The sequence below is a fragment of the Apis mellifera genome, linkage group LG6 (genome assembly GCF_003254395.2).
Source record: "Apis mellifera strain DH4 linkage group LG6, Amel_HAv3.1, whole genome shotgun sequence".
NCBI classification, from domain to species: Eukaryota; Metazoa; Arthropoda; class Insecta; order Hymenoptera; family Apidae; genus Apis; species Apis mellifera.
In genome coordinates, this window is record NC_037643.1 from 16,271,723 (window position 1) to 16,286,523 (window position 14,801).

The 14,801-nt window shown below is 23.3% G+C and overlaps 5 protein-coding genes across 10 annotated transcripts in view; 3 read left to right on the plus strand and 2 right to left on the minus strand.

Annotated features, from left to right (window-relative positions):
- Positions 1-129: 129 nt before the first annotated feature.
- On the plus strand, positions 130-1,682 carry LOC725365 (probable phosphatase phospho2). Its single transcript, XM_006570917.3, has 2 exons — positions 130-322; positions 639-1,682. Exon 2 carries the CDS (start codon positions 639-641, stop codon positions 1,368-1,370), a length of 732 nt encoding a protein of 243 aa, XP_006570980.1. The 5' UTR covers positions 130-322; the 3' UTR covers positions 1,371-1,682.
- A 331-nt stretch (positions 1,683-2,013) lies between these two features.
- Positions 2,014-7,938, plus strand: LOC409593 (zinc finger MYND domain-containing protein 11). 2 transcript variants are annotated; one of them, XM_393096.7, is made up of 8 exons: positions 2,014-2,310; positions 5,348-5,752; positions 5,831-6,161; positions 6,266-6,579; positions 6,782-6,814; positions 6,928-7,428; positions 7,496-7,678; positions 7,766-7,938. In XM_393096.7, exons 2-8 carry the CDS (start codon positions 5,363-5,365, stop codon positions 7,886-7,888), a joined length of 1,875 nt encoding a protein of 624 aa, XP_393096.3. In that variant the 5' UTR covers positions 2,014-2,310; positions 5,348-5,362; the 3' UTR covers positions 7,889-7,938. The 2 variants fall into 2 exon arrangements, with proteins under 2 accessions (XP_393096.3, XP_006570982.1); XM_006570919.3 differs by lacking the exon at positions 6,782-6,814 and having other exon boundaries at positions 2,019-2,310.
- LOC107964531 lies at positions 2,563-5,174 on the minus strand. The gene is made up of 4 exons (XM_026441409.1): positions 4,378-5,174; positions 3,805-4,299; positions 3,115-3,354; positions 2,563-3,060 (listed from the first exon to the last, which is right to left on the minus strand). Exons 1-4 carry the CDS (start codon positions 4,909-4,911, stop codon positions 2,617-2,619), a joined length of 1,713 nt encoding a protein of 570 aa, XP_026297194.1. The 5' UTR covers positions 4,912-5,174; the 3' UTR covers positions 2,563-2,616.
- A 1,064-nt stretch (positions 7,939-9,002) lies between the features above and the next one.
- On the minus strand, positions 9,003-10,086 carry LOC552159 (protein LZIC). The gene is made up of 3 exons (XM_624538.5): positions 9,784-10,086; positions 9,568-9,703; positions 9,003-9,460 (listed from the first exon to the last, which is right to left on the minus strand). Exons 1-3 carry the CDS (start codon positions 9,882-9,884, stop codon positions 9,119-9,121), a joined length of 579 nt encoding a protein of 192 aa, XP_624541.1. The 5' UTR covers positions 9,885-10,086; the 3' UTR covers positions 9,003-9,118.
- A 765-nt stretch (positions 10,087-10,851) lies between these two features.
- Eif4g (eukaryotic translation initiation factor 4 gamma) overlaps positions 10,852-14,801 on the plus strand; it is a 41,163-nt gene continuing 37,213 nt past the window's right edge. Inside the window, exons 1-2 of one of the 5 annotated variants that reach the window (XM_026441112.1) lie at positions 11,654-11,856; positions 14,270-14,488. In XM_026441112.1, the coding sequence (XP_026296897.1) occupies positions 14,473-14,488 (16 nt within the window). In that variant the 5' untranslated portion in view covers positions 11,654-11,856; positions 14,270-14,472. 5 annotated transcript variants of the gene reach the window in all.

The following is a 14,801-nucleotide window of genomic DNA, read 5'->3' on the forward strand; positions in this document are numbered from 1 at the left end:
TTTAAATATATACAATATTATATTTAATATATATTATATGTTTATATAATATATTTATCTGTATATGAAAGAAGAAACAACAAATTTGCATTTATTATTTATTATCTTATCTTGCTTAATCTTTAAGTGTCAGTCAAAGTTAAGTCCATTTATTGGACACCTGCTAAAAATTTAATTGTAGGTTATCCATTTATATTTTGTACTGCTTAACCTATGTTAGTCATCTGATATCTGGTACAGAAACCGGTTGTAAATTTTTTCTTATTTATAATTTATATTGTTAAATTAACAATTTCATGCATGTTTAAGAATTTATCTAATAGTAAGTAAAATGTATAATTTATAAGTAACTATATAATATATTCATGTAATATTTTTTATTAAAACAATTTTTATAATTATTTAAATATAAATATTATTATACAATATTGTACAATCTTATTTAATATTAATAACAAAAATACGATCTTGTGAACATTAATTTTTTAAGAATTAGACATGAAAAAAAAAAATATAAAAAAAACATTAAAAATTAAAAAAAAATATTATTATAAAAAAAAAATTTTCAAAAATATTCAGATTGAATAATGTAATTGATTAAAATCGCGTGCATTTATAATTTATTTAAATTTTAATAGATGCATCGATCTGTACTCGTGGCATTTGACTTTGATCATACGATTACCGATGATAATACTGATATCGTGGCTCGAAACCTGTTACCTAAGGAAAAAATAACAGACAGCGTGAAGAATTTGTATCGTTCTAGTGGTTGGATCGCATATATGGCAAAAATATTTGAATTGCTTCATAGTAATTCCATCGATATAAAACAAATCAAAACTGCTATCGTTAATATACCTCCTGTATCGGGTATTGAAACTCTATTAAAAGAATTATACGTTCGAGGGTACGAAATTATTATTATTAGTGATTCAAATACATTCTTTATTAACGAATGGTTAAAAAATAGAAATTTAAATAATATTATTACTCAAATATTTACAAATCCTGCATACGTCGGTGATGATGGTATGATAAAATTAGACATGTATCATGTTCAAAATTCTTGCAAATTGAGCACTGTTAATTTATGTAAGGGACAAATTTTGGAAGATTACATTAAAAAAAGAAACAATGAAAATGTACATTTTGATCGAATAATATATATCGGAGATGGAAAAAATGACTTGTGTCCCATTTTACGACTTTCGGAACGTGATATTGCATTTCCGCGAGAAGATTATGTACTTATGAAAATATTAAACAATACTGAAAATAATCAGATTCCAAAAATAAATGCACGTGTATTTCCATGGAACGATGGTATACAAATTTTAAAAAAATTAGAGGAAGAAATTGGATTTTAATCTTTTTTATTAATTTAAGAGTAGTACGAATAAAGTATTCTTATATCAACAATTAAAGATCAAATAAGTCAATAGGTTAAAATATTTATACTATTATTAGTAGCTAATGTCATGATTTACGATTACCTTCAAAAATAATATATATATACATTTCTTTTTCTTTTTTTTCTTTTTCTTTCCATATTATTTTAATTTAATAGAAAATTTTGACTGCATAATACATAAAATAAAAATAAAATAAAATAATAATAATAATAAAGATTGATTTATATTTAATGATACTATTGTGTATAATTTAATATATTTTTTATGTAAACATCATTCTGTGTATTTTATATAATGAAATTATATTATTTATATGCAATGTATGCAATTTAAAATTAAAATTTTAATTATTTAGCAAAAAAAAAAATTCATGTGAAATTTTATAATTATTATTTTTAAATATGTATAATTTAAATATGACAAACAATATGATTTAATAATAATTGAACTATGTTAAAAATATTTTTCATAAAGGATTATTTTTAATATAATGTGAAAATATGGATTATATAAAATGTAAAAACAAAAAATAAATTAATTTATTATTTAGAAAATAGAATATTTTCTCAAATTTAAAACGTTAAATTTTATAACAATGGAAAATATGTGTGATTATTTTAGTTTTTTTCAATACTTAATTTTAACATGCGCGCGCATTGTTAAAGTTAGGTTAAAGTTATGACGTACGCGATATGTGCAATGTAGTTGCGCGTCTCTAATATTAATTATTGTCTTATTATTGCTTGCGGGCGTCGGCAAAAAATTTATTTTTGTTTTAAATATATTTTATTATAAAACAGAAAAATATGAATCATTAACTATAATTTAAAGTTGAAATTTTTATTTACGATTCAAAGTAACAGTATATGAACTACAAATTAGTGTTTTAGCTTTGGTAAGAAACTTTAGACTCGCATAAAATTGTAGACTAAATTATAATTATGAAACAATAATCAATTAAAACGTAATAAGGATAAAACTATTTATTTTCTAACAATGTAATACATTATAATGAAAAAAATTTGATGAAATAATATTTTAATTAAATTTAGATAATTTCACTTAAGTACTAATAAAAAATATAACGCCATTTATGTGCATAACCAAAAATATATACTGTATATAATTTTTAATATAAAATTATATACAATAAAATGTTTTTAATCATTTAAATAATTAGATAATTAAATATAGTTCAGATTTATGTAATAGGATGAATACTATTTGTTTTTTTATTATTCATATTCTTCTCTTGAAGTCTTATCATTTTAAGATTGAAAATATTTCGTAAAGTATTAAATGAAATACCTGTTAAATATGTTATATTTAATAACCATTCTGGTATGTATAAAACTGTAAATACTTTCATTAAACATTCAAAAAATAAAGGTGTCCATAATAATATTCCACAAAGTAAAGACACTTTAATATTATTAAAAAGATGTAACATATTTTCTATTTGATGTATTGCATTTAATTGTATTTTTTTCTCATGAAATGAAATGTTTTGTTGATCTTTATAATGTTCATTCCAATTTTGCTTAAAATCTTCTTGTTGAGTTTCTATTAGATATAATTTATTAAGATTTATTGATTCTTGAATGTTTTTATTTAAAAATATAACATCTTTTGAATTACTAGATTTTTTAGAATTCATTGAAATATTACAATGTATATTATTAACTTTATTTGTGATATCAGAATTAAAATCGTTTAATTGCATTATATATTTTGCTTTTAAGTTTTTTAGAATAATTTGACATTTCAGTTTACCATATTGATGTAAAATTGAAGAGAATAAAATTGGCAGAAAATATATTACAAATATTAATGCAAACAAATGTATCTTTAAAAATTTAGTTGATATAAAACATTTATCCACATTTTCTTGTATTATCTTTGATGCACTATCATTTTGATAAATATTGATTTTAATATTTGATGATACATTTTGTTTATGTAAAATTGAATTATATTGAAAAATTTCTTTTGATTTTAATTTTTTTAATTCTTTTTGTTGCTTTTTATTAAGATTATTTTTATCTTTCTGATGATTTTGTATATTTTCAGAAATATTATAAATACATTTAAATACATTAATATATATTTGGTCATTTAATATAATTGATGTATTATATCTTTTATTTATATTTATAAAATTATCTATAATATCTTTACTTTTATTAAGACACATTTGTAATTCTTTAAAATTTAATTTTTCTGTGATATTTATATTATTGTTAACTCCATTGTTAGAAGTTTTTTTCCTTAATAAATGTTTTGAAGAATTTGTTATTAAATAATTAAATAATAATTCTTTGTTATCTTTATCAATATAATTATTTATTTGCATGTTGTTTTTTAAATTTTGATCATCTTCAATATTATTTATATCAGGTTCACTTTCAATACTCTTATTTTGTTTTATAGTTTTTGTATGAATATCTAATTCAAAATATTTTGTTATATTTAAAAATTCAGAAACATTTTGAGAAATTATGTTAGAAGGAATAGTATATGTATCATTCATTGCAGAAAAAACAAGATTTTGTACTTTGGATATTATCTCATTTACTTGAGTAATATTAGAAGTTTTTATTAAATCTTTATTAATATAATCTTCATATAGTGGAGTTGTATATATTTCAAAATTAACATTCTGTGACATATTTGTAAATTTTATATTATAACAATCATCAAGAAAAAGTATATTTTCACTAAAACATTTTTTATTTTCCATGTCATTTGTAAGATTTGTATCATATTCAGAAAAATATAAAAGTCCTGTAACAATAATAGGCAAAATCCATTGATTTAAGATAAATATGACAGTAAATTTTTTATCTTTTTTCATTTTATTACATTTGAATATATGTAAAATATTCTTCATATTTTTTTTAATTCCTGAAACTCTTTTGGATTTCATTATTTCCACTATAGAATCAAATTTTATTTCTGGGTTAAATTTATTTATATTAATATTCTCTTTATGTATTATTTCTTCAGTTTGTAACAGTTTAAAATATTGATTTGTAAGATGAAATGCATTTAAATTGCATTGTACAGAAAATATTAATAAAGACACAAATGAATTTGTAAATGGAAAAAATAACATTCCATATTTTATTATTATTTTTATTATATTACACTGTGGAATCATGTTAAAGTTGTTTTGATTTATATTAATAGTATATTCCATAAATTTTTTAAATTTAATTTGTTGATTAGAATTAATATCTTCTATATTCCATGTACTTTCATTTATTGGAAATATTTTATTATTCACTTTATTGTGATTCAAATAAGTAATATGTATCATAAAATTTGTAAACAATATACTTGATGTAAATATAGAAAATAATACATCAGATATTGACAAAATATATAATGGTGTATTTCTCCATTCTTTAAATTGTCTTTTTAATAAAACTATTATAGTAAGAACACTGGATAATAATAACATGTATGTAGATATATTAAGTATTATATGATACATCTTATGTATGTATAAATTTTTTATGATTTAACATTCACTTGTGTTATGTTATATGCACTAAAATTATTTTAAAAATTATAATTATTTATTTATATATTTTATGCAATTCAAAAAGATACTATTTAGAAATGTTGAATAAAGAAGCATAGTATTTTATTTTAATATATAGTACGTTAAACATGAGGCTATCTCAACAACTGTTATATTTTAGATATGATAAATATTGTAACATGAGGGTATATTGATTATTTATATAATGACAAATATTGGTATTGATATTTTATTTCTATTTCTTATGTGAATTACATTTATATAATAAGTTTTAATAAAATAATTTAAAGCAATATGTTAGAAAATATTTTTGTATTATTATTTAAAGTTATTAATTTCTTAAAAAATATATACAAGATTGATATTCTTTTGATATTTGTTTTAGTATTTACTTATCATCATGTCGATTCGTCGTAAAACTGATCCTTTTATGATACAACGAATATGGGATGCTATCAAAATAACTGTACATCAAAGAAGTTTACCAAGCAATGATCGTATGGTACGGCATTTAGCTCGAGTTTATGGAATTACAGAACAAGAGGCACAAGAGGAATTAAATAAAGCTGTTGATGATGGACTTGTTTACTTAAAAAAAGTACCAACAAAAAATGGTATAGAACAAGAAAGTTATAGATTACCATCTGATATTATACCTAATGATGGTCACGATTGGTACTGTTATAAATGTCAGAAAGCAGGAACAGTGGAATGTTGTCAACAATGTCACAGAGTTTATCATCCTGAATGCCATAGTAATGTTAAATTGAAAATATGTAATTTCTGTGAAGTAAGTACATTGAATTGAAAAATGAAATTTAAAATTTTATATATATATTGATAAAATAAATAGAAATAATTGTTACAGAGCATAAATAATGATACATATTCAGATAAAATTGATCTCAACCATATTTTAAGTTTTACTTGTGGACATTTGAAAGCAAAATTGCCACCAGAAATTACAAATCGTACTATTGTTTTTAACAATGATCCTATTGTTACACCAGCTAATAGATACTCAGGTACAACTTGGATAAGTGAAGGGGAAGATGCATGGCGACCAGGTGTTCTCATAAAACACCATATGGATTTAGCTATTATGGATACAAAAATTAAGAAGAATGAATATAATAATTTGGCTGAATTTCAAGCTGATGCACATAATATTTTACACAATATTATTATATATCATGGAAGTACGTATACACATGTGCGCGTGCGTGCATATACACAATAAATATAAATTATTTTTAATCTAAAAATTTGATTATGATTTATAATTTTAATTCAAATTATTTAGCACATAGCATAATTGGAGAAATGGGTCATACAATGTATCAAGATTGCTGTTATGATCTTCAAGAAATTCGTCGTTGTGCTGACTGCTATAGAATATCAAATGAAAAATCAGAAAAACTGTGGTTTTGCATACCTTGTAATCCACCACATCAGTTAGTTTATGCAAAACAAAAAGGATACCCCTACTGGCCAGCTAAAGTGATGCAAGTTAATGGCAACATTTATGACGTTCGCTTTTTTGGAGGTCATCACATGCGAGCCAACATCGAAAAAATGTTCATTCGGCCGATTACTACCAGTCTACAAAGTTTACAGGTAAAGATAAGTCACAAAATTATCCGGCGTTCAACGCGAAATTGTCACGCGAACACTGTGAAATTCTCGGTTTAGGTTACACGCCATTTACAATGTATTGTATCACTGACACAATAGAAGAGAACTCTTGAGAGAAAAAGAAATTTAGAAATTGTTGTTGCACTTAGGTATATTATTATCTTAACAACGAATTCTTGCATAGCCTTCGGAAAAAGGAAAATGGAAAGAAATGAAGGTATGCACATACTGTGGCCTAAAGTGTACAACTAATTTCTCACCACTCTGTTTCATTGTGCAATTGGAAGAAAATCAATTTTTCTTAAAACGTGCACAATTTACCTTCCATAGATAAAAAGATCCACTGCTTGGAACAGAGCATTTGATGAACTGAAGCATCATCAGAATTTGCTGCAAAAGTCGGGCACGACCATCGAAGAATTGGACATCGACGACGATAATGAGGGTCCTAAACCGAACAAAATCCGAAATATAGAGTCATCAGGTTCAAAAAATACAACGGGAAATCCTACGAAACAACTTTTTAAGGATTTAAGAGTTAAAGTAGAACGTCTCAGTTCAGATGGTCACAATGATATACCATCAAACCAAAAGGGAATTGAACATAATGAACGTTCTTCAAAAAGTAAAGCTAAAAGTGAAGAAAGACAAGTACCTTGTTTGCCAGTAGCAGAAGAAGAACCTGCAAGAGAAATATCCAGCACATGTCCTCAAGGTTTGAAGAAAGAAGGTTCTCAAGAAGATATGGTCACTTCTAGCTCTCAAGAACCAAGAACCAAGAGTGTTTTTGTACAAACAGAACAAATACAAACAGAAAAATTACCAGCAAAGGTATAATATTTAATAATTATTAATTTCTATTTTTATAATTTCAGTTTTATAATGTTATGTATTATAGATAAAAAGAGAACGCAGAACATCAGAACAACCTACTACAACAGCATTAGAAAAATTACGTCGTGAATTGGAATTGGAGAAATGTAAAGAATTAGAAAAATTACAAGCTGAACATGCTAAAGAATTACGACAACTAACAGATAGACATCAACAAATTATATCAGAAATAAAGAAGAAACAATGGGTAATAATTCTTTAATAGCTTTATTTGTATACGTGCAATCTAATATTTCCTTTATATATTTTAATATCTATATTATATTAATTTTAGTGTTATAATTGTGAAGCTGAAGCAATATATCATTGCTGTTGGAATACTGCATATTGCAGTACTGATTGTCAACAAGTCCACTGGCAACGTGAACATAAAAGAGTTTGCCGTCGAAAGCGTTAAATTAATAATGGATATATTATGGTAATATTAAAGAATTTATAAGAAAAAAATTAAAATTGCTGTATTTGAAAAAAGAAGATACTTTGTAGAAGTATATTAATATATTCTTGACACTAATTTGACATGCCTTGATGTAAGCTTTCTGAATGAAACATTTGTAATATGTATGCAAACAAATGTAAATCCTTTGATTTGTAATTATTAATTATAATTATAAGTAAAAATGTAAAAAGATAATAAGCGATTATATATGTATATTTGTTTCCAAACTCAACATTTTTGGATAATGAAAAGGTATTTTATTTTAATTATTTATTAAAATAATAAAACTAAAAATATTATTAAAATTTAAAATCTTTAAGATGTTAATAAAAAGTTCTTATAATTAAAAACAAATTTATTAATATAAGAATAAGTTTATTAAATACATTAATGAAATATGTAATATTGTTTTAATATTATAAATAAATGTTTTTTAATATACTATTCATAATATTTTTATAAAACATATGTATGTATACATATTAATAATGATACAATTTGAAATATTATATATATAATAAATACATACATGTCTCTTTATTCTCATATACATATAATTTATATACATATAATTTATATGACAATGAAATAAACATATTTTATATATTAAAATACTTAAATATATATTGTATATTTATATATAATATACGATTATATATTAAAATATTATATAAGAGTTGATACTATAATGATATAATTAAAAATAAATACATATATAATTTAAAATATAAAAAATACATTAAAAAGAAGATTATTTATAGTGATTTATTATATATTTCATATTCTATTTATTTTGAATATTAATAACAATATTTTCAATCTTCAGTCTTATATATTATAATTTAAAATAAGCAAATTTAATCAACATTAATAATGAAATGAAAATATAAATATTCAAACAATTAAAATAAATAATATAAATTTGTCATTTTAGAAATAATTTACTTATAATAAAAAATATTAAATAGTAAAATTAAAAATATATATTGATATATCTTTTATTTTTATTAATTATATAATATTATTTAAATATTGTATTTCATAAATAATGATTTTGATTATAATGATTTATTAAAAAATTTATTAAAATATTTAAATTTAATGTATCAATCTTTTGTGTATCAATTTATATGAAGTATCATTCATTTATAAAAAATTAAAAATTAATGTTAAAAAACATCCTAAGATTTAAGTATTTTGAATTCTAGCTTCATCACCTACTACTGCCATGGCTATTCGACCTTTGTCTACATTTTCAATTACTTGCACATAATTTGTAGTATCAATATTATTAAACATTAATTTTTCTAATAATTGTAATTCTTGAAGTTCTAATTTTTCACCAAGTTGTCTAAGTGCATTTAGTACCTCTGCACGCTGAAGATCAAAAACTTCTTTAGTTATTTTTCCAAGTTTCATATCATATTCAATTTCAGCTAAGCGATTTCTAAGTTGTGATGTTTCACGTTTCCCAAACATTCTGATAACAGCTGGTGTTTTAAATGCTTCACTAATTGCTGCTTGAATGGCCTAATTAAAATTTTTAGTATATATTTATAATATTTCTTATATTTTATAATAAATATTTTTAGATGAATATTTTTTTCAATTTAAATATATGTATTTTTATAACATACCAATTGTATTGCACCTAGTTGATCAATTAATGTTGTATCACCAGATATCAATCTTTGTAAACTTTCATTGAATTCTTGTAAATCTTCTTTTGTGAGCTGCATAGCTTCTTCATATGCAGCTGCATCTAATAAATTCCTATTAATTGTAATAATATTATAAAAAAAATTAATTTTAAAATTATTAAATTAACAATTTGAATAATTTATCAAATATACCGATTTTCTTCTATATCCTCTAATTGCTGTACTAGTCTATCCAATTGTGCCTCTAAATTTTTTTTTAATTTCTCAGTTTCTAATTTACCGTGAGAACCCATTTTTAAATGTAAAAACAATAATAATTAAATAAATTTGAAATAAAAAGTAAAAATTATTATAACCGGCTGAATTTTACGAGTGAAGTCACGATTAGAATTAATTTTTTTAATATTACTTGAAAGTTACTTTGCTGTATTTATTTGCTGTTTATTTAAAATCTTTTGTATTATTTTATGCTTATGTATTCTTATCATATATATTCCCACTCGTTTAATATATTTATATTTTTTTTCAATTAATAATCTATTTATTTTTTAATTTTAAAGATATAAATATAATTGTGATTTTTATATGCAATTTCATTCTGTTAAAGCAATATCAAGCAACAAAAATATAATATTTCAACAAATCATCAATTTTAGATATGAATAACACATATAAAAGTAGCATATGCACATGCAAATGTGCATATGTGAATAAATAAAATATATGATCTTACGTAAGTACTTAACAATTCCGTTTGTGTTAAGAATACAAATATACTTATATTATATATATATATATATATATATATATATATATATATATATATACACACATATACTTATATATAATTATCTATAAAAATATATATAAAAATAAATATATATATGCAATAATTTATCTTTTTTTACGATTAAATAATAAAATATTTTTTATTAAAAATATAAAATTAATTTAATAATAAATTTATTCTTAAAATTATTTTTATTTATAAAATAATAAATATTTTGCATATAAATAATAATAATTCTAAAATGTTATAATATATAGAAATGGTTTAAAATCCATTATTGTAAGTATTTTTTACTGATTTAGATATATTATTAACTATCCAATATCTGTATAACCGTCAGTGTGGCTAACAGTCAATCAAATAGTTACCTGATTGACTTTATATTCCCTACATAGTTTATGCCAGACATTTGATTGGTTGCTGTAGAATTTTGTTTCACTATGTTACCACAAATCCGTTTGTGTCGTTTCGAAAAAATAATATCTTTTGGACAAATTAATTAATGCGCATGTAATTCTAATTTATAATTAAATAACTTAACAAATATCGATTATCGACGATTTTTTAATTTGTTTTGAATTATCTTTATATCGAATGTGTAACAAGTTAAGATTCTTGTATATTACCATTAAAGAACGATAGATAAGAGGAAATGGAAAGAAAGGCGTGCTGTGGTTGTGCTCAATGTATGGTGCGCGTCGCTTCTTTTTTCTTACAAGAAAACAAGTCATTTACTATTTGTCAAACAATTTACGCGACATTTTAGGCAGGTAGAACGATCTAGGTACGATTATTGATGATAATAGTTTATTAGTATTTCAAGAAGGAATAAGTGATCGTGCGCAGTTGAATATTCCAACCGCGCGCAAATCTTGGAAAAGTAATAAGAGCGTAAACACTTTTGATCGAACGAACCAACGGACAAAGACGTTGTGCAGAAAAAGTGTGTAATTTATTGATGAGTACAAACGAAAACTGTTATTTCAATAAAAACAGAAGTATGGAAAAAGTGAACATATAGTTTTACGTATGAATTGACCGTAGTTGAAGTGCGCGCGCGTGTAAATGTGCTACCAGTTCCGTACGGGTGACCGAACGCTAACCATCGTTTCACGTACGTCGAATTTTTCAGCAAAGTTTGCTTGGACAAGAAGTCTTTCGACAAACATTACGGTTAACTACGTGCGTGTGAAAATAACGTACCTATGAGGACCTCAGCGAGCCACATAAGGCAACAAGCTTTGAAGGTAGTGGAGAGTTTAAAGAAGGGAGGCCTACGCCTGCGATGAGCATGCCAACGAAAGGGAAACATCACCACCTGCCCCAACATCATCAACATCATTCACAGCCACATCATAACCCGCCACAACATCAACCTCAACTCATAGTGAACGTCAATCAACCAAGTGTTCATTCGTCTCAAACTTACAACACTGTGGTTACGACTAATACACCGCGTTTTGTACCAAATGCTGGTGAGTACAAATTGTAAACTATATTTTTAATTTCTTTTAATTCTTATATATGCTAGCATATATTTATTTTATTCATTATATATATATATGCATATATGTATATATATATGTTTTTTTTACGTCATTAGATTTTTACGTATAACTTAAATACTCGAATGAGGTTATGTTTTAAGGTTAGGACAGCCATGCGGTCCATGTGGCTATCTTTTAGGGACATTTCGTAAAAATTTCTACAATAATGCATTTATTTTCTTATATTATTTTATATCCTTTATATAAGAATTAATTACTGTTTTTGTTTTCGATATTAATTTTATTAAAGGATTATTGCTTAAAAAACTTGGAATTCTAATTAAATAAAGAAAGCACTATATATATGCAATGATTTGATTTTTCTATAATTTGTATATTTTTATTTTAAAAAGAATATATTGAGATTATAGTTTCCCAGATTTTGAATTTAAATAATATATTTTAAATGAACTTTTAATAATTTATTTTATTGCTTTATATTTTTTATGTTTAAAACGATAAGATATATTTTTTAAAAATTATATTTTATTTTTTTATATTTTATATAATTTCAGTGATGTTTTGTAAATCTTTTATTTTATTTTTTAAATTCTTAGATCTATTTATTATTTATTTTTTTTAGTAATTTTTGATTTTTTAAATATTTAATAATATTAATATATTTTTTGAAAATTATTTGATTTCATTTACATATATATATATAACAATTAAATATATAATTTATTATTAACAATTAAATATATAAGAAACTTATATTAATATAACTTAATGAAATTATGGAAGCCATGAAAGAGATGTGAGTTTATGTGAGTTCTATTATTCTCTGGTGTAGTTCTGAATTTTTTTATATAATTTTACAAATTGTGATTACAGTTATTGTTTTATACAAAATGTTTTATAAAAAAATTATATAATATAAATTATTTATACATATTTTTATATATTTTTTAAATAATTCTTTGAATTCTATAGATAGAATTATCTATCAAAACAACATAATTCACATAAATTGTAACATTCAGAAATATATTTTTAGAATAATTAAATTTGTTGATGATATAAAAAAATATAATTTAGAGATCATAAAACGAAAAGAACTTATAATCATAGGTAGAATTATGATTATATTGAAAAAATTTGAATTTTTTGTTAAAAATATAAATATTATATTTTTAAAATGATTTTATTTGTAATATTTAATTTAAAATATTTCTTTAAATTTATATCTATTTTTTGATTTATATTTCTTTTGTTTTGATTTTTTGATCATGATACAAATTCTTTTTTTAAGAAAATATTAAGGAAAAGGAAAATGACGAGGCAAATATGCTCAATACATATATTAATAAAAACAAACGTGAAAAAGAGACAAAGTGGGGGAACAATCTGTTGATTCTTATGAAACAGTTTTGTTTTCACAAATTAGGAATTATTTAATGGATGAATTAAAGCAATAAAAATTATAGATATATGGATCATGTGAAAGGATATATAAAGAAATATATGAAAAGAAAACAGGAAAATAACTTCCGAAAGAAAAAGAGAAGGAGAATAGGATGAAACGAGGCAACATAGCTAACTTACCGAAGGTTTACGAAAATATCCGAACATTAAGTTCGGCTATGTGTCGCGCGTAGTCTGTGTACATGTGGCAATCAAGCCACACGGTACACACGTTTCTTGCTCTCTTTTCTTTTTCTTATTTGACTTATAGTGAAAATAATCGAATAAAATTTCACAACGAGTATATAAAAGTTCATGATAATATATTAGAAATTGTGCGTAGTATCATTAAAGAATCGTTATATTTCTTTTACGGAATAATATTTTCAAGGTCTCATAATTCTATGGTTTGAAATATAGTTAAAAAAAAAAATATATATATTTTTTTAAGGCATTTTACGAAGTCAATTTATTTATACATGAAAATTTTCTTGTTTATATATTGTATATAGTAATTTTTGCCAATAAATTGTGTTATTTGTGTATTACGCAGGAAATTATCGTTATAAACAGCATATGGTTATTAAAATACCTATTAAAATGTATGAATTGAAACAAAACATATTTAACATAATTATTGCATAATATGAGTAATATAAGAATAGAATGTAAGAAAATATTTTTTAATATTTGACAAATGAAATGAATCTTTTTAAAATTTGGTGATTTACCGTACGAGAGTGAGTTTAACGATAGTAGTAACAGTAGCAGCAGTGGTATTGCCGGGTTTCGTGGTTAGTAACTCGCACAAAAACATCGTCTTACCAGTATCATATCGTCTTTGCTACCGCGGAGGTTATATAATTTCGACAGCGGTCTTTTCGTTTGCAAAGCACGAGTGTCCATTCATTCAAATAGCCATCGTTGTTTTTTCAAGTATTCGCGCCATACGAGGCGTATATTCTTCAAGGAAGAGACCTCGTGTGTTACCTTCGCATGTTGAGAACGAAAGTGGATAGGATCACCAGTAGGCAATCACGCCGCTAAAGATGTTCTCAATCATCATTGTTTCTTACCATCACTAGCAATAACGGTCATAAGAGAACTTAGGCTAGGCGTACAGCAGCACACAAGCCAAAAATGTCTACGGTGATAGGTAAGTTGAATGCCATGCTATGTTCGCGACAGTTGTTTATTCGAATGATCGAATGTTTTCATATTGCAGATACATTTTATACATAAATTTTTTTTTATAAATAATAAATATGTTTTGCTATTTACAATAGTCAATTATTATCAGTATATTAATTATACAAATCATGATTATTATAATTAATTTTTATGTTCATATCTTTTTATTTTACATAAAAATAATTCATCATTTTCTCAATAAATAAATTAAAACTATTAAAGAAATATCAAATGAAGTAATACTTATGATAGATTTCGGGAGATGTCGCGTGAGTCAG